A 27,499-nucleotide genomic window follows, 5' to 3' on the forward strand; every position below is an offset into this window, starting at 1 on the left:
CATGATTTAGCCACCACCAGCTTGCACAGTGCCTTATTGACAACTTGGGCTCATGGCTTCGTGGGGTCTGCCCCACACTCGAACCCTACCACCAGCTCAGCTCTTACCAACTGAAATCGGGACTTATCTGACCAGGCCACAGTTTTCCAGTTGCCAAAGGTCAAAGACATATGGTCACGAGCCCAGGAGGAACCCTGCACCCACTGTCGTGCTATTAGCAAAGGTACTCGCATCTGCTACCATACACCATTAACGCTAAATTTCGCCACACTGTCCTGACGGATACGCTCGTCATACGTCCCACGTTGATTTCTGCGGTTACTTCACACAGTGTTGCTTGTCTGTTAGCACCGACAACTCTACGCCAACGCCACTGCTCTAAGTAGTTAGGTGAAGGCTGTTGACCACTGCATTGTCCGTGGTGAGACGTAATGTGTGAGATTTGGTATTCTCGGCACACTCTTGAGGCTGTGGTTCTCGGAATATTGAATCCCCGGACAACTTCCAAAACAGAATGTGCCATGCTTCTAGCTTGCAACTGCCGTTCCCCGATCAGAATCTGTTAATTCCCGTTGCGCGGCCATAATCACATCGGAAACCTTTTCACATCAATTACCTGAGCACAAATGACAGCTCCGCCAATGCACTGCCCTTCTGTAACTTGTGTACGCAATACTACCGCCATCTGTACATATGATATCGGAATCTCATGGCTTTCGTCACCTCAATGTACATGTGTTTGGTTCCAAATGTTTTTTAAAGTGTTGTGATCAGAAGATTTGATTTAGAAGTTGGTAGATTAGAAGATGTTTTTGCATTCAGAGCATTACAATGGCAGAAAGAACATATTAAGATGAATGGAGCTAATGAACAGACAGGCAATGAAAACGCTTATAGTGATGGTTTGCTGAAGTACATACAAGAACCTCCTCGGTCTCTAGTAACCCTCATTTCCTTTAGTGACTATGCGAGGGTCAGAACAAGAAGAAAAACATTAAGTTCTGGATGTTTATTATTAAGTACACTTCACCCGGCGGACGTTCGAGTCCTCCCTCAGGCATGGGTGTGTGTGTTTGTCATTAGGATAATTTAGGTTAAATAGTGTGTAAGCTTAGGGACTGATGACCTTAGCAGTTAAGTCCTATAAGATTTCACACCCACTTCACTGAAGACCACAAGCTCCTGATTTAGGGCTAGCCTCAACAATGACATTAATTCTAATTCGACTGATGCTAGTCGTTGAGACATAGGACTCCGTAGTTCAGCGACAATACAGTTGAGCATAGTGTCACCGCCTGCCGTAACATAGCACTATCAGAATCTGCAGCAGTTACTTCCATTTGTGCCTCTAATTTTTCATCCTTTCTAAGCAAGTGGCAGAATTGCGATTTCGTCACTTGCACCCCTTTCCTTTTAACAGCCTCAATTGATAGTTTCCTTTAATTTACACCTATGGTCACATACTTTTTGTTAACAGATTACCTGTTTTGATTTATAATGACCATCATCAGATCTGTTTTAGAAAAACAAAGTCCTGTGGCTGCAGTTCATTAGGACTTTGGTTTTATAAAACAGATCTGATGATGGTCATTATAGATCGAAACCGGTGATCTGTTAACAAAAAGTTTGTGACTATAGACGTAAATTAAAGGAAGTTTATTGTATATGCGGGTCACTGTTATATTCGCGACAATATCGCAGCTTGTCAACTGATAGTGTCGTTGAGTGAACATAGGAAAACATTCGAGTTCACTGCTGCGGAGACCCCTGTTCGGAAACGTGTCCCCCTAAAAAATTATGTTCACATCAGCATTATACTCCATCTTCACGTCTGGCACAGATCGTCGCCTGTCCTGCTTTAGAAAGTGGACGATACAACGACCTCCGCGTTATGTGATGAAGTGTTGTCGTCCAACACCTTGTCACCCAATCGTGATTTCATCGTTCTTCGACCATTTTCGCCGAGCCAGTGGTGGAAACCCGCGTACGGCCATCCAGATTTAGATTTCCCGTGTTTTCCCTAGATCACTCCAGGCTAATGCCGGGACGGTGCCTATGAAATGGCACGGCTGAGATCCTTCCCCTTCCTTGTCACAATCCGAGCTTGTGCCCCATCTCTAATGACCTCAAAGTTGACGGGACGTTAAACCCAATCTTCCTTAATTCATTCGACCGTCTCGCTTAAGGCGTGGACACACTAGGGTAGCGGACGGCAGAGACTTGATTCGACTTAGCAATGCTTGGGGGTCAAGGGATCCGGCCATGTGGAAACGCAGTTGGCTCTGATAACACGCCGAAGTTGCTCCCAATTTGTTGTTATGTAAAGCAGCATTTTAATTACAATTTCATCTGTCGATATTACGAGGGAGAAGAGGATTTAGCGGTCCTCACACATGCAGGATTTATTTTACTGCAAGAATCTGAACATCAGAAAAAAAGAAGAAGAAGAAACAAGGCCGGTGGACAGCCTCACTTTTAAAAAGTAGCGAGCAGAGTGGTGGGACGAATTAATGTCTGTTCTTAAGGCTGAATTGCAGTATAGGCTTTCTTTCTTTCTTTTACGTGTGCCTTTTTCCCGAAATGACGCAGGGTCAGCATGGTTAATCGGATTTAGCAAGGTGAATTTTAAGGGGTGCCACCCTGTACCCCCTGGGACGGAATTAGTGTACCCCAACTGTCTGTGTCTAGTGTAATCCATGGAAGAGTACGAATGTGTTCAGATGTCTGCGAGCCGTGAGGACCAGCCCCGTATTCACCTAGTGGAATGTGGAAAACCGCCTAAAAACCACATCCAGGCTGGCCGGCACACCAGCCTTCCGTCGTTAAGCTGCCGGGCGGATTCGAACTGGGGCCGGCGCGCCTACCCGAGTCCAGGAAGCAGAGCATTAGCGCTCTCGGCTAACCTGGCGGGTAATTGCACTATACGCTATTTCAAAAGTTTTCGAATTGTAATTAAATTGTGTAGACCTTAAAATTTTCAAAGATAAGCGTTCTTTCAGGAGCTGTGCCTGCAGAAGTGACTTAGTAGTCACTCCCAATTTTGTTTGTTTCTCGTTATCATTACGAGCCAAAAGATGTCAATAAAGACACCCTTTTGTTTTTAACATCGTGCATATCACTTTCTACGTCAGCTCTAATGCCCTCTCCCATTTCCAATTTATACGCCAGTATTGTTAAACACAATAAATACACACCTTTAGCGACATCAGGAATTGCCTGCAGGGAAAACAGTGACTGTTCAAAATAAATATTTAGGACAGTCACAAGTCGTACTGAGTATGTTTTATTGACTGGTTCCACTCTTTAATTTAATAGCCACCTACTTCATTTTAAGAGGGAAGGCTGATGAAAAACACACTCTATTTCAAAAATGCACCAAATCCACAGTTTTGGAGATATGGCAATGAAATTTTGTACTACGCTTTACATGAAAGTAACACATTTACATATAAAATCCTTTGATTATATATACTCAACTTTTTCAATGAAATTTGAAGTTTTATTTTCAAAAAACAATGTATGTTCCCTTCTCTTAGAAAGTATTCAAGAGATTCCTACAAAAATTTCTCTGTTTCGTCTCTTTATGTGTTGTAAGCTTCTCTCATGAGGTTTTTGGAATAGGTCAAATAGGAGAATTTTCATAATTTTTAATTATAATTCCACAAGTACAATTTTAAATTCATGAAAAATTCGAAGCACTTTGCCCCATATCTCAGCTTGCAATCAGAATTTCAAAAATTTTTTCTTGAGACAACGTTTATTAGGTTTACAGAAATATGTCTACAAAATTTCATAATTCTAGCATTCATAGAATCTGAGGAAAAGGTACATAAAATTTGAAAACCAAACTTTTCAGGAAACGCAGTTTAAAGTTCAACCTAACTTTTTTCCTTATGTCACTTCTTCAGAAGGCACCACATTTGTACTCTGGGTCGTCTTTCCCTTCGAGGCTTCTCTTCTGGTTTCTTGTTGTCTGTCTTCTTTCATCAGGTCTTCAACTGACTTTTCAGCTGCAGAGACGCGCTGTAAATCTATTTTTCTCAGGATGTCTTGAGTAAAATTTCCTATCTTGAAGCCCATTCTTTCTAATACCTTCATCCTCCCGACTTTCCCATCATTAAATACAATAACTGCATCATAAGTTGCAATTCTGACAACTGTAGCAGATGAAAATGTGTTTTTAGAGCATCCCGTATGAGTGAATTTAGAGACTCATTTGGATTTTGGGTTTTGCCAAGAACACACTTTGTGAGAAGTGCAGGATCGGCCAAAGATGATCTATAAAACCATAGAGTATCTATCACGGCCTTCTAGATGTATCCCGCACATGTCTGGTTGAAAGTAATGCAAAGAATCGTTGTTCACTGAGCTGGTATTGAAGTGCTGCTTCAAAACGTGAGCGTGGCATGGAGGTCGCGTCACACTTTTAATTAATTTTCAGGCACTTCGGATGCTATTTCAACATTGAAACATTGGGAACTTATTGTCCATGAGTTGTCCTAAAAAAGAAAAAATAAATCTAAAATTGACATTTTTGATCAATTTCGTGAACGTCCCCTCTTAAACACTAATTGCAGTATTTCTGATACACTCTTATTAAATCAAAAAGGATAACTGGTCAATAAACGCTGCTAACACAAGGAGAGGGGTCCCAATGCCAGCCACCCGCTAGAAGATCGAACCGCAAGCAAGGCCAATCACTTCGTTGGCTCCGATTTGGCGCCTGTCCATACTAAGCAAATCTCGGCCGACGAAACGGTTGTCTGTCGTCCGTTGGCCTTCTTTGGCCCAATGTGTACTCGCCTATAGATGCACAGGAAGGCTGCACGTGATGAGCCGAACAGCTTTAGAGTGGGGGAGGTGCTCATGGCAGCGGCACGCTAACAGACGATCATCATCATTGTTTCCGAGACGCTCGTTCCCAGGCACTGGGCCACATTATCAGAGCACTTTTATTATTTATTATTATCTTCTTTCCAGTCATTAGTCTTCTAACTGGTTTGATGCGCCCCGCCACGAAAACCTCTTCTTTACTAACCTCTTCATCTCAGAGTAGCACTTGCAAACTACGCCTCAATTATTTGTTAGATGTATTCCAAATTCTGTTTTCTTCTACAGTTTTTACCCTCTACTACCCTGGAAGTTTTTCACTATTATTTTAAGTAGTGTCCTGTCGTCCTGCCCCTTCTTTTTGTCTGTTTTCCACATATTCCTTTCCACTCTGATTTTGCGTAATGCCTCCTCATTCCACCTAATTTTCAACATTCGTCTGTAGCACCACATCTCAAATGCTTCGATTCTCTTCTGTTCCGGTTTTGCCACAGTCCATGTTTCACTACCGTACAATGATGTTCTCCAAACGTACATTTTCAGAAATGTCTTCCTCGAATTATGTTTGGCACTAGAAGACTTCTCTTGGTCACGAATGCCCTTTTTGCTAGTGCTAGTGTGCTTTTTATGTCCTCCTCGCTCCGTCCATCATACGTTATTTTGCTATCTACGCAACAGAACTGTTTAACTTCATCTACTTCATGACCATCAATCTTTATGTTAAATTTCTCCCTGTGTTCATTTCTGCTTCTTTGATTTACTCTCAAATTATATTCTGTACTCAGTAGATTGTTAATTCCAGTCAGCACATCCTGTAATTCTTCTTCACTTTTGCTGAGGATAGCAATGTCATCCGTGAATCGTAACACCTTCAATTTTAATTCCAGTCTTTAACATTTCTTTTACTTCCTTCATTGTATCTTCGTTGTATAGACTACATCCCTGCCCTGAGCACTTAGTTCTTGGCCTTCCACTCTCATGATTCCCTCTTGGCTCTAGTACATGCTGAATATTACCCATCCCTTCCTGTGTCTTACCCCTATTTTCCTCATAAGTTCGAACATTTTGCACCATTTGTCATTGTCAAAAGCCTTTTCCAGGTAGACAAATCCTATGACAGTTCATTTCCTTTAGTCTTGCTTCCATTATCAACTGCCTCTCTGGTACCTTCACCTTTCCTAAAGCCAAGCTGCCCGCCATCTAACACATCTTCAATTTCATTTTCCATTCTTCAGTATATTATTCTTGTCTGTAACTTGGATGCAACAGCTGTTAAGCACATTGCACGATAATTCTCGCTCTTGTCAGCGATTGAAGTCTTCGGAATTATGTGGATGACGTTTTTCTGAATGTGCGATAGTATATCGTCAAGCTCATACATTCTACACACCAGCGTGAATAGTCCTTTTTTACCACTTCCCCCAATGGCTTTAGAAATGCTGATGGAATGTTATCTATTCCTTCAGCCTTATTTGATCTGAAATCTACCAAAGCTCTTTTAAATTCTGATTCCAATACTGTCTTCACGATTTCTGATACATTGTTCCTGTTTCATCTTCAATCACTTCATCAGACAAATCTACCCTCTCCTAGAAGCCTTCAATGTATTTCCACCTATCCGCTCTCTCCTCTGCAGTTAACAGTGCAATTCCCACTGCACTCTTTATGTCACCACCCTTGCTTTTAATTACACCGAAGGTTGTTTTGACTTTTCTACATGTTGAATTAGTATTTCCGCCAAGTCACTTACGTCAGAGGATTTCCCTAATTAATCGCTAGAATGATTTCCTATTCATTTCTGCTCCGCTATTATACTTTGCTTTCCGCGTCTCGTGCCTGCAGAGGTACCACGAGGCGTTCAGCATCGCGGTTATCAGTGGTCACTACCTCAACGGCCTAGCCACAGGGGTAGCACCGGTTCTCGTCGGGTCAACGGAGTTAGCCCTGTCCGGCTCGGCTAGTAGCAATTGGATGGGTGACCGTCAGAGTCTACGGAGCGTTGTTTTCAAGCGGTATGCACTCGCCCTTGTGAGCCCAATTGAGGAGCTACTTGGTTGAGAAATAGCGGTTTCTGTCACGAGAGCTGACAACGGCCGGAAGAGCCACCATATGCCCCTGCACATCCGCTTATAGTACCGCCAAAAGGCTGAGGATGATACTGCGGTCGCTCGGTACCTCTCGGCTTTCCGAGGTCAGTTCGGGCGGAATTCAGTTTTTAGTGCGGGCGTAATGTTTTCGTTCATCATTGTGTAGATAAAAGTTAGTGTTTGTGGGCGAAGAAGATACTTCCAGAACCACTATCCACCAGTCACTAGCTCGTATGTCTGGGGCTATCCTTCATTCGACTGTTGTGCACTGTGAGGTTGTGGGTCATAGCCGTTGTGCTTGTGGAGATACGTTTTAAATGGCCGCCATCACATCGTTGTGGTCTTCTGTCCCCTTTGCACCGATGTATTTTTCAACAGAAAAAAAAACAGATGAATATTATCGAGCTTTTTCTAATGTTCTAGAATGTTAACGAATGTTTTTGAATCCTCTACAATACTTCTTAGAAACGGCACATGTCGCAATGAAACGCACTGCGGCAAAATCGTCTTAACCGATGACTTGTACAGCGTAGTAAACAGACAGGAACAGCTCTTCGTAAACTTGCGTGAACAAAGAACTGTTGCATGAGTGAACATAGAATATAGAACAAGATAAAGGAACATTTAAATGTACTGATACTACGACAAACCAAGTCGAAAGCATAAGCTACGTGCCATGTGACACTACAGAAGAATGCTGATGATTTGATGGATGGATGGATAGATTGGATAACTAATGAGAGGGTACTGCATTGAGTTGGCATTGAGTCGGGGAGAAAACAGTTTGGTTCAAACGGCTCTGAGCACTATGGGACTTAACATATTAGGTCATCAGTCCCCTAGAACTTAGAACTACTTAAACCTAACTAACCTAAGGACATCACACACATCCATGCCTGAGGCAGGATTGGAACCTGCAACCGTAGCAGTCACGCGGTTCCGGACTGAAGCGCCTAGAACCGCACGGTCACCGCGGCCGGCCAGAAAACAGTTTGATACCACAAGTTGTCTAAAAAGAAAAAAAAAGAAAAGAAAAGAAAAAGGGACAAACTAGCTGGATAATTGTTGCATCAAACTCAAACCAGTCTTCCGTTGAAGACAACAAAAACAACTTGTCTTTCATTAATTCGTCCCCTCAGTCTATCCCTGAGTCTTGAAATCCAGCGAACAACTTTTTTGGTTTATCTATTTGCCAGACTACATTCACACTCATCTGCATTTCTTTTTGCATTAAAGTCATAGTCTCGCCTACCTCGCTACTCTGTACTCTGACCTGTTTCTTCGTTTTCCTGTCTCCCCTTGTAATATACAATCTGTATTTTCCATAACTCGCTGAGAAGCCATCAGGTTTTCAGTGGTTCCCGATTTTAAAGCCTCTATGTCAGGACAAGAGCGAAACTCGTAAGTTTAATAAGCGCCAACTTTTCGCACACTTCACAAAATTAGTTTAGCAAAAACACTGCAATCCAGTTTTATTCATTTCTTTATTTCTTTCCAGTCATACCAGTCTTTATCTTCAAAGGACATAAACACAAAAACTCACCTCGTTCTCTGAGTTAATTGCTAATTTAACTATCTTCTTTTGCACATATCGATTATATATGTTATTCTTATTGTAACTGATTTTAAAGTCCACTTTCTAACTTGCTTTATTAAGTTCCCTCTATCCTTTTTTAAGTGTATCTACGCTAAAGTCAAACGATTCAGTGTTATCATCGAAACGACGGTGATTCTGAAATTTCCATTAACACCTACTGCTACTTCTTTTACGCAGTTGAAGGATCTGAAAAGCTCCTCAAGGGATGCTGACAAAAGATTTGCTTATACTGAGTTCGCTGCACTATAGACTACCGTAATGAAGTCTAGAAGAACTGGCGAATACAACTTTCATCTATTGGGCATGTAGCATTTATTGTAAACTTCCTCACGAAAACGCTCCTAAGCAGTATTTCAAACTACGTTTGCAGAAATAACTTCACCTGTCTGAGAGAAAATTCAGGTGTAGGCACATTTATTCACGCGCAATGTATAATTTCGGTACTAGATAAGATAGATTCCCAAATTAACTGCGCACTGGAAAGTATATACAGTAAGAGAAGCCTGTTCCATGTGTCCCTTGAAGCAGAGGTTTAATTGTATCTTCTGTCAATGTTACGTGTAAAGATTTGATGCAGATCCGTAAATTTCTGTTCGCTGTGTTAGAAAACATAGGTCATTTGTCACAAAAACTCACTTTTTTCTAAATCACACGATTTTCAGAATTTTTGGGACATGTCAGGTCCATAAAAACGTGCTAGTCTGTTCACTAATTCATGCCGAACGTGATAGCTCTGGGACAACTCGCTGAATTTCAAAAATGAGATCTAGGTCGCAAGCTCCTATATCTGCCTAAGAAATGTGTTTGTTATCTTTTAGCCACAGTGTTAAAAGCAATACTTTTAAATGCCAGCGGATGAGAGATATACTGTTTGGACTTCGTGCAGCACATGCTCTGAAGAGACGTGAGAAGTAACTTATATGATAAGATTTTTTTTTTGTTTTTTTTTTTCCTTTCTTCGCCTTTTCGTTGTGCTTAGGAGGAACGTTACAGTAGTGAAGGTTTTCGAGTTCTACTGTGCACATTTCATAATAGACGGTTTGAGTAACTGCTGTTTGTTGTTTTCTGCTGTTATATATTAAAAAGTTTCTACGTAAATAAAAATGCATATAAATATACGAGGGCGTGACGAATGGTATTGCCCAAAAGTTTTAATGTTAAAACTCTTGAAATGTTTAAAATGAAACAAACGTTTTTTACATTCTACATCTTTATTCTTCAAGTCTACAAACTTATTCCCCAACGCAGTCATCCTGGCACGAACACATATCTCGCGACATGACAGCTGTTTGTTGATACCGTCACTGTAGAATGTTTGATCTTGTTGACGGAGCTACATACTCACCACTCTTTGCACCGCTCTATCACTATCAAGGTGTCGGATTTACAATTTGTACAGAAAGCAGATGGCAGTTATAAGAGTCGAGGGATATGAAAGGGAAGCAGTGGTTGGGAAGGGAGTGAGACGGGGTTGTAGCCTCTCCCCGATGCTATTCAATCTGTATATTGAGCAAGCAGGAAAGGAAACAAAAGAAAAGTTCGGAGTAGGTATTAAAATCCATGGAGAAGAAATAAAAACTTTGAGGTTCGCCGATGACATTGTAATTCTGTCAGAGACAGCAAAGGACTTGGAAGAGCAGTTGAAGGGAATGGACAGTGTCTTGAAAGGAGGGTACAAGATGAACATCAACAAAAGCAAAACGAGGATAATGGAATGTAGTCGAATTAAGTCGGGTGATGCTAAGGGAATTAGATTAGGAAATGAGACACTTAAAGTGATAAAGGAATTTTGCTATTTGGGGAGCAAAATAACTGATGATGGTCGAAGTAGAGAGGATATAAAATGTAGACTGGCAATGGCAAGGAAAGCGTTTCTGAAGAAGAGAAATTTGTTAACATCGAGTATAGATTTAAGTGTCAGGAAGTCGTTTTTAAAAGTATTTGTATGGAGTGTAGCTATGTATGGAAGTGAAACATGGACGATAAATAGTTTAGACAAGAAGAGAATAGAAGCTTTCAAAACTTGGTGCTCCAGAAGAATGCTGAAGATTAGATGGGTAGATCACGTAACTAATGAGGAGGTATTGAATAGAATTGGGGAGAAGAGGAGTTTGTGATAGGACATGTTCTGAGGCATCAAGGGATCACCAATTTAATACTGGAGGGCACGGTGGAGGGTAAAAATCGTAGAGGGAGACCAACATATGAATACACTAAGCAGATTCAGAAGGATGTAGGCTGCAGTAGGTACTGGCAGATGAAGAAGCTTGCATGGAGTGCTGCATCAAACCAGCCTCAGGACTGAAGACCACAACAACAAATAACAACATGACGGTGTATAGCGGAACTATGTCGATGCGTGACAAACAGCGTGCTGTAATCGAATTTCGAATTCGAAGGGTACCTCTCTTTCAGCATGACAACGCCAGACCACACGCTCCGTCGTCTCCCATAGCATCGATAGCATAATACTGCTCCCATCAGCCTGTGTCCACGGCGCGCTTCAGGCCTCCGTTACATCGATGACGGCGCTTGTAGAGACGACCATCGACCTAGTGTAGCAAAAATGTGATTCTCCTGAAGAGCCAACATGTTTCCATTGATGGACGGTCGAATCCCGATGGTCCCGTGCCCACTGCAATCGTAATTGGCGATGGCGTTGAGTCAACATGTGAACACGTAGTGGTGGTCTGCTGCGGAACTGCATGTTCAACAATGTACGTTGAACGGTGTGCTCCAAAACACTTGTACGTGCACCAGCATTGGTTCTATCGGCAGAGATTCCACAGATCACCATCTATTCTACTTCACAGGGCAGGTATGCCTCTGAACCCCACGTTCTGTGAAGAGTCGTAGGCGTCCAATCATTTAGCGCCTAGTGGTAATTCCACTATTCTTAAATGCGCGTGAATATTCGAATTACACCGAGCGAGGTGGCGCAGTGGTTAGCACACTGTGAAACACGTATGTTGTGTGGCGGCGATGGCGAGGCATTGCAGAGTCTCTGACCAGAGAGCCATTTATCGTGGCTAGTCTGCGCTTGACCGCGTGAGAGTTGCGAGCGGTACTCTGTCAGTAGTAGTCGTGCAGTACAGTTGCGAGCAGTAGTCGGTAGCAGTAGGCCAGAGCGGTCGGTCCGCAGTAGTAGTCGAGTACAGTTGTGTGTGAGGAGTCGGCGGGCGTCGACATGGCACTCTGGTCAAGATTCAGGATGAGGTATATTATTTTTAAATGCGCTCAGCTAATAATGTAAATTAACTGTAACTAATTTTTGCAATAATCGCCCCAATAAGAATTTTGGTTTTCAAAGCAATTTTTAACAAAGAATCCTTTAATGAAAAAAAATATTCCCTTGATATTCCTTAAAGAAAAGTTTCCCTTAAATTCATAATTTTTGCAATCAATTTCCTCCAAGCTATGGCAAAAATAATAAGAGCAGATGCAGCTTTACTAAGGTAAGAATTTCAGTTTAATTAATGAACAGGGCCTAAGATCGACATTTCGGTCTGTTTTTGTTTTCATTGTCACTGAGATTTTATTATCACTGAATTGACTTTCATTTTTTTTGTGGGGAGCTTGTATTTGGGTCAAATTGCTAATTTTTATTTAATTGTCATTGTCATTGAATTTATTTGCTGGGAGGTTACATTAGGTTGTATTCTAGTTTACATTCAATTATTGTGTTTCAAAATTTCTCTGGGGAGCTTACACTTAGCGCAATGTGCATTAGCATTCTTAAAATAATATCCTTTTAAATTTTTGTGGGGAGGTTACACTTGGCGACACCCAGTCCAGGATCGTATTTCGTTCAGAATCCTTTGAAAAACAGTCAGATATCTGCTCTTATTTGCTTAGATATAATTAGGATTGGCGCAACGCTTTTACTAATATTGTGACTTTCTTTCTGCAGGTCAACGGCAATTCGTTGCTCTGTTGTATTTGTGTGTTGTTTTTGCATTGTGCTTATTTGTTTTGTGAATAATTGTGACTATTGCAAGAATGCCGCGAAAGACTGTGAATAGTGTATCGCGAGGTATTATGAATGAAATTACCGACTCAAACAACTTTACCGATAGGACTTGTGACACGCGGTGTCATGATGACAATCCTGCGTTCACTGACAATCAGTGCATTCCAACCAATAATGATGACTTTTACCTTAATAATGAACAAACGAACTCAATTGTCTCTTCTGTTAATTTGACGACATTTGATGACGCGGGACGCTCTATTGTAATGAGCGCTGCCGAGCTTAACACACCCGGTTCGGAAAATTCAAGTGATGTACAGACAAATTTTTCTAATGAAAGTGATCAGGATACTCAAAGTAGGACGGATCTATTTAATTCCGAAACAGTGACTGATAGTGTACATTCGACTGACAAATCTTTTTGTAAATTACAGAATGACCAAATGGTTACAGAAAGTGAGATAATTCCAGATCCACCACTAAACAGCACAGATAATAGAGTAGATAATGTTACATTGGGTCAAATTATGCCAATATTGCTACAAAATAGTAAAAAACTAGACAATACTGATGAAAAATTCAAACAACTTAGTGAACAGAACAAACAAGATAACGAAAATCTCAAACAACACTTAAATGATAAATTAGACAACAGTTCCAAACAGCTAAATAATAAATTAGACAACAGTTCCAAACAGCTAAATGATAAATTAGACAACAGTTCCAAACAGCTAAATGATAAATTAGACAACAGTTCCAGACAGCTTAGTGAACAAATTAGAGCCGTTGCTGCGCAGTGCCATGACACTAAGGAACAGTTGCGCGTGGAAATTGAGGCTTGTTCAAAACAAAATAGCGAAGAAATTAGGTCTGTTGCTCAGGAATTAAGGGAAATACAAACAGCCGCAACAGAAACACTTAGAGACGAAATTAACGGAGTCGCTAAACAATGCTCTGAAAAAGCTACACAATTACGCGACGAGTTTAAAGCAATGACAGCAGAACTTTCGCGCACAATGGATGAAAAGATCGACGCGAAATTCTACCAACAGAACACTCAGATTGACGAACGCTTTAATCACCATATACAAAACAGTGATACGCGTTTCTGTAAATTTATTCAGGATCAAAACAAAGTAAAACGACAAGTAATGGAAACAATCACAGCACAGAGACAAGAAGACAAACGTAAAATGTTTGCGAAGGCAAAAATGTATGTAGACAATAATATTGCGACAGTGTCCGACGAAATTAATACCATCAAACAGTCGAACACAGAATTACGTGACGAAATTTCTGATCTTAAATCGAAAACAGACACATACACAACCGATTTTCAAACAGTGACCGACAGACTCGAACAATTAGAACTAACACAGCATTCCGATGTCGTCAAAACTGACGTTAAAAAACTGAACGAAACAACACGTAAATTGCAAAAACAGATTAATGCCTCTGACACTAAGTCTGATGACCAGGTAAAAATACTGACTGAAAAATATGAGGAATTGGCCAGTCGTATTGACGTTATAGAAAGTGGTAATGACAACAAATCAGACGATACTTCACCGGTTTCATTTAATCAAACACCTGAATTTCAAAATTTACGGCAGACAATTAATGAGATCGATTCGTCTAATAACACGCTGCGTAGAAAATTGTCAAGTTTACAACAAGAAGTAACAGAGATAAAAAATATTTCAGTTAATAACACATCACAGCAGACGCCACTTTACGAACATTTGTCAGACTTACGCAGTGCGTATAATTTGAGCAATTTACAGCAACTACGCGACTTAAAATCCGAAAAGCCACGCGACTTAAAATCTGAAAAGCTACGCAACTTGAAATCCGAAATGACACAGACGAACAGATTCACACACAAACCTGAACGTGTTATCAAATTCAGTGACGAGAACGTTGATTATAAGCAATTTGCATTTGTAAGAAAATGTAAGGAATTTAATAATGGCAGAACACAGATACACGATTTGCACTGTATACGACAATTTATTTTTGTACTTTCACCGCTATTACCTGTAATGGAGAAACTAGCTTTGAACCTGAGGCGACAATTTGCTATTGTATTTTCATCAGCATTACCTATTATGCAGAAAGTGGAATTAGCAAGAATACAGCGATTTACTTTTGGAATTTTAGCGCTATTGCTTGCAACGCAAAAGCTAAAATTTATTTGCAGTGCGTAAAAGACCTCAGGGGATTCATTAGGCTTTAATGAATATGTGCCGTAGCGTGCATAGGGCCCCGAGCTGTAGTAGTGCTGTTTCATCTTTAGTTTTCTGCACTGCTGCCTTCTCTTCTACTATCCTTTATATCTATCAAAACAGCTCTTTAACTATTGCTCTATCTAGAACTAAGAATACGTAATGAAAACCCGATATGACAAATCTTTTACCGAATGTGACAATTTTCAGTAGGCACTCCCGTAATGACAACTACCACCGTAATTTTAATAACAGGTAAAAATCGTAATCATCAGTATGTGTAAAATTAACAGCAAACGCATTTTTTGGTAACAATAGACGTTTTTCACTACAACAGCATGAAAGTCAGCCGCTTAGCATACCTGACCTACAATGCAGTCTACAAGGTCAACTAAACTTTAATATTTCGCCGCGTGCACGTATAGTCCCAGATCCAACAAATAGTAACGCACGGCAACAAAGGAACAACTACGTACAGAAAACACAGTATTTCAATTCCTATCGCAATGCACCGTATAGGAATGACCATTACGACAGACGTAAAAATAATGAGGACAATTTTCAGCGTACATCTAACAACAGTCGGACATACCAACAGCAAAATTATACACAAGAACCTATTCTCATGGCCCGCATCTCGTGGTCGTGCGGTAGCGTTCTCGCTTCCCACGCCCGAGTTCCCGGGTTCGATTCCCGGCGGGGTCAGGGATTTTCTCTGCCTCGTGATGGCTGGGTGTTGTGTGCTGTCCTTAGGTTAGTTAGGTTTAAGTAGTTCTAAGTCCTAGGGGACTGATGACCATAGATGTTAAGTCCCACAGTGCTCAGAGCCATTTGAACCTATTGTCATGAATGAACCCGACAGTAGGTATCATCCAGAGCGTAATACGTCTGGAAGAAGTAATAGAACTGTTCAAATAGTAGAAATGACGCAACATCCAGCTGAAAATAGTAACACATCAGATAGAATCTGACTAGATACTGTACAGGTCGCATCTTCCAATAATACAAGCACTACTTTAGACACGCAAAATGTTGTTCACGAAAATGTAATTACTTTTGACGATATCAGAGACACTCTCTTGCAGGAAAGACCATTTGTTCAGAAAACTATTTCACATCCTGTCATCGAAATTAAAATTGGTTCATCGAAATTTTCAGCAGTAATTGATTCCGGATCACCTATGTCAGTTATAAATGAAGAAACTTTTAACGAGTGTAACAAAGAGAATATCTATCCGACATTACCTTTAGGCAAAACAAAAGTGAAAGGAGCAGTATCGAGTAAAGGAGTAGACGTTAAATTACAGACGCATTTATCATTTTGTATTGGAGGTCATACTTTCCACTCAAATTTTTGGATAGTTCCTTTATTGACAACAGGTGTTATTTTAGGTACGAATTTTCTGGTACAACATGACGCAGTTATTGATTTTCAGAATTCTTATTTAATGTTGAAGGATGAAAATATACAATTTGCTTTCGAATTTCAGCACTCACTATCTGCGGAAGAACAAACAATTAACCGCACAGAGGTCATTTCCGCAACGCGTAACATTGACTGTAATTCCACATTGTTCACTGATACGTACGTACACAACTATAATACTCCAGACGAAACTGACTACAACGTAATGCAGATGATTTCCGATAAAGTTAGACAAAGCAGTGCAAATACAGACGACGAACGAACGCAATTACACAAAATTCTTTTACAGCAAGCTCCAGTTTTTGACAATGTTCCTGGTACTATGTCCGGATTTATGTATGAATTTCAAGTCAAACAGCACGACACATTTAAAGCAAAGCATTATCCCATTCCATATATTCACAGAGAACAAGTTAAAAAAGAATTGCAGGATATGCTTGACCAAGGAATTATTGAACCGGCAGTTAGTCCGTACATAAACCCGCTACATATTGTTAAGAAAAAAGATGGCTCACTTCGCCTCGTACTTGATTCACGTCACATTAATGGCATTATTATTAATGAAACAGATCGACCACAGACACTAGAGGAACTTTTACAGAAATTTCATGGTACTGCTATTTATTCTACACTAGATTTGAAATCGGGATTTTGGCAAATTCAGCTTCATCCGAATTGCAGAAAATACATAGCATTTCTTTGTTTTGGCGACTGTTATCAATTTTGCAAATTACCGTTCGGCGTAACTATTTCTTCTGCAGCTTTTATTCGCGGTTTGAACACAATACTTCCGACAGAACTTAAGGACAGAATTACGACGTATGTAGACGACATTCTTATCGCAGAAGCTAACTGGTCTGAACACAATCTGATTCTTGAACAACTGTTACAAACTTTTCGTGCACAAGGACTTACAGTTAATCTTAGTAAATCGCACTTTGGCAAAACTTCTATAAAATTTCTTGGACACGTAATTTCAGCAGAAGGCATTGCGCCTGATCCGGAAAAACTTCAAGCTCTACGTGACATTACTGTTCCTACAACGAAAAAGCAATTACGCAGTTTTTTGGGCTTAATTAACTTTTTTCGTAAATTTATTCATCACTCTGCTTTAGACACACCCAGATTATGACAATTAACAGTTAAAAACAGTATTTGGTCTTGGGATAAGCAAGCACATTCTGAATTTGTGAACCTGAAACATGCTTTGTTGAATGCTCCACTTTTATCGCACCCAGATCTTACTAGAAATTTTTCCATTGCCACTGACAGTTCTAACACCGCTTTAGGCGTACACATTTTCCAGGAAATAGAAGAAGATGGGTCTACAGTAATTAAAAACATCGCATTTGCAAGCCGCATTCTGTCACCTGCTGAACGAAATTACTCCGTTACAGAATTGGAAACATTATGTGTTGTATGGGCTTTTACGAGATTTCGGCACTTTCTTTATGGCAGACATACCACCGTTTACACAGATCACAGAGCTATACAATTTTTACTTTCGGCTAAGTTCACTCACGACAGATTAAGCAGATGGAAACTTTATTTACAGGAATTTAATTTTACAGTAGTTCACATTCCCGGCACACAAAATGTTATAGCAGACGCACTATCGCGTTCTCTCAGCAACAATCAGCAAGACGTAGCAACCAATGCAAAGCAAATTTCAGTGTCATGTACATCCAACAAGTAGCATTTGAAATTTTTATTTCGTCGTCATTACAGGACATAGCACAAGAACAAAATAAAGACAACGTGTGGAAAGAAATTAAACACCTTTGGCAAGATAGGAATAATGATACGATTAGAAACCATTACACTGTACGCAATGACATTCTGTTTCGCCGCTCTCATCCTGACAGCAACAATTGGTTATTATGCATTCCTGACGAACTGGTTAACAAATTAATCTGGTACACTCATTTAAGTTACGCACATTACGGAGCACGAAAATGTTTTCTTATACTGAGACAGAACTGTTATTTTACCGACATGGAGAAACGTATACGACGAGTTTTAGCGTCTTGTAAAATTTGCCAGAAAGCTAAGTCAGAGGCCACTTCACATATTCCTCCTTTATATCCCATTGTACCTGTTATATTAAGACACATGGCCGCAGTAGACATTTTTGGTCCTATTCCGAGAATTAACAGAGGTTTTTGCTACATATTTGTCGCTGTTGAGCTCACTTCAAAATTTGTTACCTTCACTCCGTTACGCAAAGCTACTGCTAAAACTGTTTCGAAAGCATTTGTAAAACATTTTCTATTTCATGTAGGGCATGTGATGAAAGTAATTTCTGACAATGGATCACAATTTCGTTCTGCTATATGGACACGCATGTTACGAGCTAGAAACATTTCTCCGATTTATATATCCAAGTACCATGCTTCTTCGAACCCCTGTGAAAGATTAATGAAAGAAATTGGTAAGCTGTGCCGAATATACTGCCACAAAAGACATATTGATTGGGATACACACATACTCTCATTCCAAGATGTAATTAATTCCATTCCAAATGAATCCACTATGCTAACTCCGTCTGTTATACTGAAAAACGTTGAACCACCAAACAAAATTAAAGAATTAGTAAACTTCCCTAAATGTCGTCGCGTACGACACCATGAAATAATTGACATTGCGCTGAACAACATCAAACGTGCCGCAGAGCGCCGGAGAAGACAGCAAAAACAGGTTTGTACACGCCGCGACATTCACGTTGGACAGAAAATATTAGTACGTACACACTATTTATCCAGCAGAATAAAAGGTAAGTGCAGTAAATTTGAACTTCTATACGCAGGTCCATATCGGATTCGCAGCATCCCTCACCCCAATGTTGTACACGTCGAAACTTTGAGAACTAGAAAATCGAAAGGCAACCACCATTGGTCAAATATTAAACCCTTTATTGAATGAAGACACTTTATGATTCAACACACTATGATCCCATTTACTAATGCAATTATATTCACATGACTAATTATTGATGATTATCGTATTTTTCTTGGCAAGTGCCCGGCAAGGTAAGGTTAGCAGGTCGCTTTTCTTGTCGTTACACATCAGACCGAGCATATTTTTCCAGATGAACGTACGTATTTTATGAATAATTATGCAATTCTATGTAATGACGTATTAATTTTATCAAATTCTCTCTCCATTAAAGTCTTTAATTCTCGCCTCTATTAACTACACTACATACAAGCTGAACACAACGAATGTCACATTTTGTCTTTTTATGTACGATTGTTTTCATTCTGAATAATACTGATCAGCTCTGAATAGTATGTCACTTCAGTAAAGACTTCTTAATGATACAAACAAAAAAATATATAAAATAATGCTTTGTAACTGGCAAATAACTGCCACTGTTTATTGTAATGAGACTACTTATAATGCCCATGATTATTAATGCTATGACTGTAATTAACTGATTTTTAATCATGACTTCTTAATGGTGTGTGTCACCAGTTTCAAATAATGCTACTCATTTAAGAAAGTTCTGAATAATACTGAATGATGAACAATGTTTTATACTATTCAATACTTACTGGCCACTGAGTGCCAATAATTAATCTAATTAAATGAATTATGACCTTTCATGTTTTGGTAACTGGCCAATGAGTGCCAATAATTAATGTCACTAAATGAATTACGTCAATAATTATGCCATTAATTAGCTCCTGTTTTCAATTATGACTTTTCATGTTCTATAACTGGCCACTGAGTGCCAATAATTAATGTCACTAAATGAATTATGTTATTAATTAAGCCATTAATTAGCTCTTGTTTTCAATGTTGACTTTTCATGTTTTGGTAAGTGGCCAATGAGTGCCAATAATTTGTATCACTCAATGTATTATGTTAATGCTAGGCCAATAATTGACTCTCCTTTTCAATTAAGACTTCTGATGAACATTATTCTGTCATACTAAATATGCTTTGTAACTGGCCAAGGACTGCCACTGTTTATTGTAATACGATTACCCATGATGCCAATAATTTAATTTTATGAACATTATTCTGTAATACTACATACTTGGTACAGAAATGTTCAATAACTGGGCTATGAATGCCGCAAACTACTACTGTAATTCTCAATGAAGCCTATTATGTGACTTAATGTCCTTCACCTTATGAGCTAACTAGCCTGAACTACTGCAATATCCATTTGTCCTGTCCATCCTCATGATCATGGAGCACTATATTTGGTTTTTGCACTAATTCTACGTTGGTGTGCCTTGTAAGAGCGGGGTGTAGACACGACATGCTGTCCACCACCGTGAGCGATGGAGAGGTTATTATGGTCCCACTGTTTGGTGTACCTAATGTACTGCCAAAATGAAAACATGGAACATTACTACGACAGTTCAGTGTCTTGGCTACGCTGATAAATTCTGATGGGAAAAGAACTTCAAATTGTGTCACTTGGTGTTGTACTTCTGTGGAAAGATATGGACTTTCAGAACAGCTGTGTGCAATCTAAAGTGCTACAACCATGATGCAATCCTTCCCTTTCCTATCCTAATAGTGAAAATCATTTTTTGCAAACATCATTTATGTTCATGGGCTATACATTTTTTTTTCGATTTGCTGAACTCCAGTGCGAGTACACTTATGTAACTTGTCGACATGATTTTTTTTGCCATTATGTTTATTTGTTGTGAAAATGCTAAAGACATTTTTTCGATTTGTTCTGAAGTACAGTATATGTGCACTCTTGTCTTTTATATTGTATATACATTTTTATTTTGATGATATGTTCTGAACTACAGTGCATGTGCACTTATGTTATGTGTTAATATGTTTTCTACTGAACTTCAGTGCCTGTGCACTTTTCTCATTTTTCAATATGATTTGTACTCATTCTGTATGTTCAATACTTCAGTGCATGTGCACTTATGTCATTTGTTACTCATTGTATATACATTTCGTCATTTGCTGATATGTTCTCAACTGCAGTGCATGTGCACTCATGTCACTTGTCAACATGATTTTCTGCCATTCTGTTTATTTGTTCTGAAAATGCTACAGAATTTTTTCAGTGCGTGTGCACTTTGTTATCTGTCAAATAATTTGTATATACAGTTTTCTGATTTGCTACTATGTTTTGTACTCACATTTTGTCTTTGTCTGAAATGTTTTGTACTCGGTGCATGTGCACAACATTTAATTCATGTATCTAAATATTCTGTAACTTCTAGAAGTTGATTAATTAAAGAAAAATTTTGCCGCGTTTGGCAAGTCCAAATGACTCACCATCGCTGCCAAATTTTTGCCCCCCCAGTGGAGGGCTACGAAACACGTATGTTGTGTGGCGGCGATGGCGAGGCATTGCAGAGTCTCTGACCAAAGAGCCATTTATCGTGGCTAGTCTGCGCTTGACCGCGCGAGAGTTGCGAGCGGTACACGGTCAGTAGTAGTCGTGCAGTACAGTTGCGAGCAGTAGTCGGTAGCAGTAGGCCAGAGCGGTCGGTCCGCAGTAGTAGTCGAGTACAGTTGTGTGTGAGGAGTCGGCGGGCGTCGACATGGCACTCTGGTCAAGATTCAGGATGAGGTATATTATTTTTAAATGCGCTCAGCTAATAATGTAAATTAACTGTAACTAATTTGTGCATTAATCGCCCCAATAATAATTTTGGTTTTCAAAGCAATATTTTTAACAAAAGAACTATTTAATTGAACGAACGATTTCCTTCCATTTCCTTTAAAGAAAAGTTTTAATTAAATTTCAAAGAAAAAAATATAAAAAAAATAGTACTTGCAATGCATTTCGTCCAAGCCGTGGCCAACAATAAGAGCAGAACTTTGACATGCAGTTTCGAATGAGGTAAGAAATTAATTATGATTTTTTTGCACAGGGCCAAAGACCGATATTCTGGTTTAATTGAGTTTACATTGTCAATGAAGTCTCATTAGCATTGAATTGTTTTTTTTTTATCATTTTCGTGACAGCTTACACCTTGAGTCAGATTGCGATTCTCATTTTTATTGTCATTAAATTTAATTGCTAGGGAGGTTACGCTTGGCTCCATTTCTATTAAATAAAATATCTTTTAAATTTTTGTGGGGAGGTTACAACTGGACTCACATTCGGGAGGACGACGGTTCAATCCCGTCTCCAGCCATCCTGATTTAGGTTTTCCGTGATTTCCCTAAATCGTTTCAGGCAAATGCTGGGATGGTTCCTTTGAAAGGGCACGGCCGATTTCCTTCCCCATCCTTCCCTAACCCGAGCTTGCGCTCCGTCTCTAATGACCTCGATTTCGACGGGACGTTAAACAACACTAACCTAACCCCTATTCGAATTACATAAGAACTTGCGTTCGTTTTATTAGAGATGTACTTTTACTCTCTGAACATGGTCATTTCTGGAAGGAGACCATTTGTGCTGCCCTTCTTTGGATCCGTTCAATATGGCCTGTTACTCTACATACTTGAGAAATACTCTAGAATCGACTGATGGCATTTCCCTAATATTATACCAATGAACTGCAATCTGCCACCTGCTTTACTTGATCTATGTTATTGGTTCACTTTATACCGTTGCAAACTGTTAGACGGAGGTATTTGTGCAGGCCGAGGTGGCCGAGCGGTTCTAGGCGCTACAGTCTGGAACCGCGAGACCGCTACGGTCGCAGGTTCGAATTCAGCCTCGGGCATGAATGTGTATGATGTCCTTAGGTTAGTTTTTAATTAGTTCTAAGTTCTAGGCGACTGATGACCTCAGAAGTTAAGTCGCATAGTGCTCAGAGCCATTTGAACCATTTTGGAGGTATTTGTATATGTTGTCAGATTCCAAATGTGACTCACTGATATTGTAGTCATAGGATACTACGTTTTTCAGTTTTGTGAAATGCACAGTTTTACATTTAAAGTAAGTTTGTCAGTCCTTACGACGCTTAGAAATCACATCAAGATGTGACTGACGATGAGAGCGCTAGTACAATAACCTGATTCTGCAGAAACTTATCTGAGTGGAAAAGGAGTCAAAATCAGCGAACATACGTCTCGACTTATCCGTTGATACCAGACCGTTTCTGAAAAAACGGAGGTCAAAGTTTTTGAGGTATTTAAGTTCCACTTAGCGGTAAGTAGTGGCGCAGTAGCCAGCGTTACAGCTTCGCACTTTTGCCCCCGTATTCGAAACCCGATTATTTGTTTTATTCTTGTTTTTCATTTATCTGCACATGTCCATAGAAGATTACTACATGCATGGTTCCCAATGTATACTGAAATAACAATGTCCTTTTTCGTCTACTAACTATATACCGGGTGATCAAAAAGTCAGTATAAATTTGAAAACTGAATAAATCACGGAATAACGTAGATAGAGAGGTAAAAATTGACACACATGCTTGGAATGACATGGGGTTTTATTAGAACCGAAAAATAGTTCACAAAATGTCCAAAAGATGGCGCTGGACAGCAGAACGTCAGTGACTGCGCATGACAATCGTCATGCTGAGCCTCCCAGGTTCCCAGACCTCAATTTGTGCGATTATTGGCTTTGGGGTTACCTGAAGTTGCAAGTGTATCGTGATCGACCGGTATGCCTGAAAGACAACATCCGACGCCAATGCCTCACCAAAACTCCGGACATGCTTTACAGTGCTGTTCACAACATTATTCCTCGACTATAGCTATTGTTGAGGAATGAAGGTGGACATATTGAGCATTTCCTGTAAAGAACATCATCTTTGCTTTGTCTGACTTTGTTATGCTAATTATTGCTATTCTGATCACATGAAGCGCCATCTGTCGGACATTTTTTTAACTGTTGTATTTTTTTGGTTCTAATAAAACCCCATTGCATTCCAAGCAAGTGTGTCAATTTGTACCTCTCTATCTACATTATTCCGTGATTTATTCAGTTTTCAAATTTATAGTGACCTTTTGACCACCCGGTACGGTGAATGAAAAAAAAAGAGAAAAAGAGAAAATTATTTGAAACAGTTTTCGGTGAAATTCCTGTAGTATATCTTGATTCATAATCAAGTTCCGTTTTTACCGAGTGAGATTCATACGGAGAATATCGCTGTGGCAAACCGGCCTTCGCGCGGTGCTCGTGGTCAGAATTTCTGCTTCGATTGTTTCTACAGTCGGTATCATTCAAGCCAATGCACCAAAAATTTCTGAAGAATAAGCATAAGAATAAAATATAAGAATTAATATAGCAATTGATGTAGGAATGAAATATAAGATTATGAGAATTTAATAGGAATGTAACTGCTGAAAATAACATACACACAGATATAATATATAGGTAAATGTATGACACCTACTGTATTGGGAAACCTAGCTGTAATTTTACAATTAATATAACGCCCTTGTAACCCATAACTTGTTAAGAAACACTCATGGAGTAACCTTCTACGGACATGTGTAGATAACTGAATAAATAAATAAATACGATAATCAGGTTTCGAACACAGGGATCAGAAATGAGACACCGCTACGCTAGCCATTGCGGCACCATTTCGACTGAAATTACAGCGCTCTAAAAGGCATCTAAACTACATTGAAAATTTTGACCGTGGTTTTCTCAGAAACGGTCCAGTATCTCCGAATAAACCAAGACGTGTCTTCGGTTACTTTTGACTTCTCTTCCCCTGAGCGAAGTATCTGGGAAATCTCGCCGTGTTCTCCTCGACAATATTTGTCCAGTTTTTCTTCAGACACTACTTCATTACAGATAACCGCATCGTCTGTGAAAAGTCTCATGCAGAGAAGTAGATAGTAGCGGATGCCTGTGATTGTTATTGCATAGCTGGCTTCTGTGGCTAAGCGGTTCTAGGCGCTTCAGTCTGGAACCGCGCGACCGCTATGGTCGCAGATTCGAATCCTGTCTCGGGCATGGATGTGTGTGATGGCATTAGGTTAGTTAGGTTTAAGTAGTTCTAAGTCTAGGGGACTGATGACCTCATATGTAAAGGTCCATAGTGCTCAGAGCCATTTGAACCATTTTGTTATTACATAACATTAGCTCTCGAACATTCCTGGAGGCTCTCCTCCATGATACGATTCATGGAACACAACGTGTGAATGAATGAATGGAAGGATGAATATTACCTCCTCAGATTAAGGTATTTAGTGGCATCCTCTACATACGCGAAAGTCTAGTTCTGTTCACATCAGACATTCGATAGTTAGAATCGCAAAGGCTAGTTCTGTTCACATCAGACATTCCAGAGTTAGAAGTCTACAAGCATATTTGGCCTCAAGCGACAAACTAGAGGCAAAATTGTCACAGCAATTAGTATGTTTTGTAGACTGGTGATCTTTATTGTCGAAACTGGCAGCACTATAAATATTCACTAAGATCCTGGCGATGTAGTTCTCCACATACAAAACGTTACAGCTGTAGCGCATATCTTACTTGCTTATTTCAGGTTTCTACTACCAGTCACTTTTTATTTTATGCTTAATCTAACATAATGGAACGCGTTTCGAACATGTTTTGTTCATCCTCAAGCGTTTGTACATATATTCATACATCGAGGAATGTACTCGATGTATGTACATATGTACAAACGCTTGAAGATGAACAAAACATGTTCGAAACGCGTTGCATTATGTTAGGTTTAGCATAAAATAAAAGGTGATTGGTAGCATAAACTTGAAATAAATAATATTCCCACACAGTCACGGTTCACAAACATAGCCATTATGGCTGAAAATAAATATCTTACTTGTACTGAAAATGTCACGCATTGCCGATTAAAAAAAAATGGTTCAAATGCCTCTGAGCACTATGGGACTTAACATCTGAGGTGATCAGTTCTCTAGACTTAGAACTACTTAAACCTAACTAACCTAAGGATATCACACACACCCATGCCCGAGGCAAGATTCGAACCTGCGACCGTAGAGGTCGCGTGGTTCCAGACTGTAGCGCCTAGAACCGCTCGGCCACCCTGGCCGGCATTGCCGATTATTTTTACATGTTCACGGATTCGCCTCGGCGTCTAGTGTGGATAGAGCTTCACGCTACTCTACAAAAGTATTACTGAATCACTAGTGAAGACAGAAGTTTTTTGTGACTCACCACGTGGAGGTGCATCTCTCGCAGTGCCATCTTCTGTCGTCGCGTCACCGAACCGCTACACACGCACACAACTGAAAGGAACACTACGTCAGAGCTATCGCCCACCTGTCAGTTCGTTGACAGATACGAGAACAACACTGAAGCTAGCGTACAACACTGACGCAGGGAGGTCAACGGAGCGGCGCCACGTGGTCACTTCCATGGCGTCGCGGCCGGCGGCAAAGAAAAGGTAACAAGTGAACGCGGCGGCCGGCCGTAAGCGCGCGGAGACCGACCTGTAGTTATACAGTTGCCTGTTGACAGTGCGGCTCGGCTGCGTCCACGAGGAAGCAGAAGCAGATAGCACGTCCGCCGGCTTTCCCAGCATGCGTTGCACAACACGCCGCCTCACCGCTGCCCCCCCCCACTTCCATCCCGCGACCCCGCCACCGCTTCGGCGGCCAACAGGTTGACGGGAGGCGGCGGCGAAGTCCTCAGCTAGCGGTGCGGTGCGCCTTACACGCCAAAGACCGGTTCTCCGTTCTGGCGGGTATCACAGATGATCAAATCTCTCGCTCTCAACTCGTTTCCACTGGCTCGGTCTTTTCTATGCGGCAACCACGTGACGTAACTCAACACAGATGCATTTCGGAGGAAGGAAGGTCAGTTACTTGTGGCGCGGGCCATTCCCGCAGTATACCGGAGTGACGTGGAACAGGTTGGTCTACGACCTTTTTAACGTTTCCTCATATAAACTATGAGGACGAAACTTCTGGATCACGGCGCTGAACATTTCCACGTCAAGAATATTCCCCTACTACCGAATGGCGGAACTTTCTAGAACATTCTAGAACTTTTCAGAAATTTCTAGAATATTTCTTAAATTTGGAGAATTTCCGAATTGATCATTTCAGTATGTTCTGCACCGAAAACTACGTTCCGGCCATTGAAATAGTGTAGAAGGGAAACAGATTCCAGTAACTTCATTCTATTCTCAGCCCGACAACTTGCGACCCAATGGAGAACATTACTTACTTTACTTTACATGTGGCAAGGGCCTTATCGACCGAACGCCTGCTCTATGAGCCTCTTCCACTTCTGCCTGTCCAATGCGCTGTTTGTCCAGTTGCTATTGCTGTTCATCCTAGTTGTGTCCTCCCGAATGTTATCCCGCCATCTGATTCTCGGTCTCCCTCTTCCTCTCGTTCCATCTATTGTTCTGCTGAATGCCATTCTAGGTAGTCTATTCTCTGTCATTCTTGCTATATGGCCTGCCCCATTCAACGTTCTCCTCTTGAGCACTTCGACGATGTTACGGTGTTTGTACAGCCCTC

At 40.3% G+C, this 27,499-nt stretch overlaps 1 protein-coding gene across 1 annotated transcript in view; it reads right to left on the bottom strand.

Annotated features, from left to right (window-relative positions):
• LOC126474803 (toll-like receptor 2) overlaps window positions 1-26,533 on the bottom strand; it is a 323,566-nt gene extending 297,033 nt beyond the window's left edge. Inside the window, exon 1 of the mRNA XM_050102274.1 lies at window positions 26,187-26,533. Within this exon, the coding sequence (XP_049958231.1) occupies window positions 26,187-26,216 (30 nt within the window). The 5' untranslated portion in view covers window positions 26,217-26,533. The remainder of the gene's footprint in view (window positions 1-26,186) is intronic.
• Between the last annotated feature and the right edge of the window lie 966 nt (window positions 26,534-27,499).

The sequence above is a fragment of the Schistocerca serialis genome, chromosome 4, assembly GCF_023864345.2.
Source record: "Schistocerca serialis cubense isolate TAMUIC-IGC-003099 chromosome 4, iqSchSeri2.2, whole genome shotgun sequence".
Lineage (NCBI taxonomy): Eukaryota > Metazoa > Arthropoda > Insecta > Orthoptera > Acrididae > Schistocerca > Schistocerca serialis.